We start from the raw sequence: 1,784 nt of genomic DNA on the forward strand, positions 1-1,784 counted from the left end.
TATTATTTTACATGACTGTTTTTGACTGCATTTTTAAATAAATACTATAAACTTTAAAAAATAAGATTCTTCTATTAAAAACAGAGAAAATCTTGAACAGTAGTGTAGCTGTGATTGAAGTTGCATGCAGTAGCTGATAAGAATAAAGTACTAAATGGAGTTTAAACTACACTTCAAGATTTATGCTAGGCCAAAAGTTCTCTACTTTATTATTCTGATGACAGACATGGTGGAGTTGATGCTCATGCAGAATGCACAGATGCACCAGATCATCATGCACAATATGATGCTGAAGGCTCTTCCGCCAATGGCCATATTCCCAGGAGGAAGCAACAGTCAAATCACACCTCTAGCCTCACATTCAGGGCAGGTAACCATCTAGAGATGTTGTATTCTGCTTAAACAATGTTGATATTCCACAATATGTATTAATAAGTGCCATGTTTGATGTTGTTTAGGACCTTCAACATTCAACAATGAGAGGAGGGGTTGTCCATCATCACCATCACTACGGCTCCCATGTACCACCTCTTCCTCCAATTGGCTACTCTTTTTGGCCCTCTTTGATGCCAGCAGGACAAGCCGGGACTCATCAGCCAACAGTGCAGCCTGTGATTGGTCCTGTGAATCTGCCCCCCTTAAACACGTAAGAGTCATAAATGTAACAAAACCAATACATAATCATACAAATTTATTTAAAAACCTTTAAAAATCATTGTTTTATTTTAATTATACATTTAAAAATGAATCAGAAATTCTTTGGGACCAGTTGCTTAGGTAAGTCTTGTCTCTAGTTTACAGCAGGACCTCAACTGAACTTTATAATTTTTGAAACCTAGTGTTGTTTACAAATGTTGTCCATACAGACATGAGATTTTACAGTGAGATCTTACACATACTGTATAGTACTAATGTTTTTGCCATAAAAATAAAAAAATCACTACATATAATTCTCTTAACTCATGATTAGTTATGGGTATTTTGTGCTACATTTCAATGTTTAAAAATGTTTAAAACATTCACTGGTCAGTCATTGTGAATCATGCAATCAGAATATTCTCATGTTAACTTGTTTTATGCAGTGAACTCCCGGACTCCACTTGGACTCTGAGATAAACATACGGTAAATGTATTATCTTGTTTGCTAATATTACATATTTTTCTAGTATATTAGAAGTTCTCCTACTTATTATTATTATTTTTTGCTTTTTCCAGAAAAATTGCCAAGGGCAGACAGATCGATCTTCATCTTCAAAGACAGATGATACATTGAAATGGATGTCTGACATTAATTTACCAGTTTCAATACAGTTACATCATTTTGTTATTTATAGGGAATTGTTGTGATTTTTTGTTGTATTGACTGAAGGATTAAATATTATAATATTAAATATTAGTGATATTTCAAAATGAGTGCTCAGTTTAATAAAAATGTTTTTAAAAAGTCACGTGTGTAGTTGTCGTGGCTGTTTTGTATGGAAGGCCGTTTGAATAAAAAATTAATATGAATAACTGAATAAAAAATAAAAAAATGTAATTGCGACTTTTTATCTCACAATTCTGACTTTTTATCACAGAATTGTGAGATATAAACTCGCAATTGCGAGTTATAAAGTCAGAATTCTGACCTCTCAGAATTGCGTGATATAAACTCACAATTGCGAGCTATAAAGTCAGAATTGTGAGATTTAAAATCACAATTGCGAGATAAAAACTCACAATTCTGACTTTTTTATTCTCAGAATTGTGAGATATAAACTCGCAATTGCGGGGGAGGGGGGGGG

The 1,784-nt window shown here is 33.4% G+C and overlaps 1 protein-coding gene across 1 annotated transcript in view; it reads left to right on the forward strand.

The window, feature by feature from the left end:
* Positions 1 to 1,231, forward strand: part of LOC107677568 (uncharacterized protein C21orf58-like) — a 4,501-nt gene extending 3,270 nt beyond the window's left edge. Inside the window, exons 6-9 of the mRNA XM_016472500.1 lie at positions 225 to 370; positions 459 to 646; positions 1,083 to 1,123; positions 1,216 to 1,231. Coding sequence (XP_016327986.1) covers positions 225 to 370; positions 459 to 646; positions 1,083 to 1,116 — 368 coding nt within the window. The 3' untranslated portion in view covers positions 1,117 to 1,123; positions 1,216 to 1,231. The remainder of the gene's footprint in view (positions 1 to 224; positions 371 to 458; positions 647 to 1,082; positions 1,124 to 1,215) is intronic.
* Positions 1,232 to 1,784: the final 553 nt, after the last annotated feature.

Source organism: Sinocyclocheilus anshuiensis, unplaced genomic scaffold (genome assembly GCF_001515605.1).
Source record: "Sinocyclocheilus anshuiensis isolate Anshui unplaced genomic scaffold, SAMN03320099.WGS_v1.1 scaffold472, whole genome shotgun sequence".
Lineage (NCBI taxonomy): Eukaryota > Metazoa > Chordata > Actinopteri > Cypriniformes > Cyprinidae > Sinocyclocheilus > Sinocyclocheilus anshuiensis.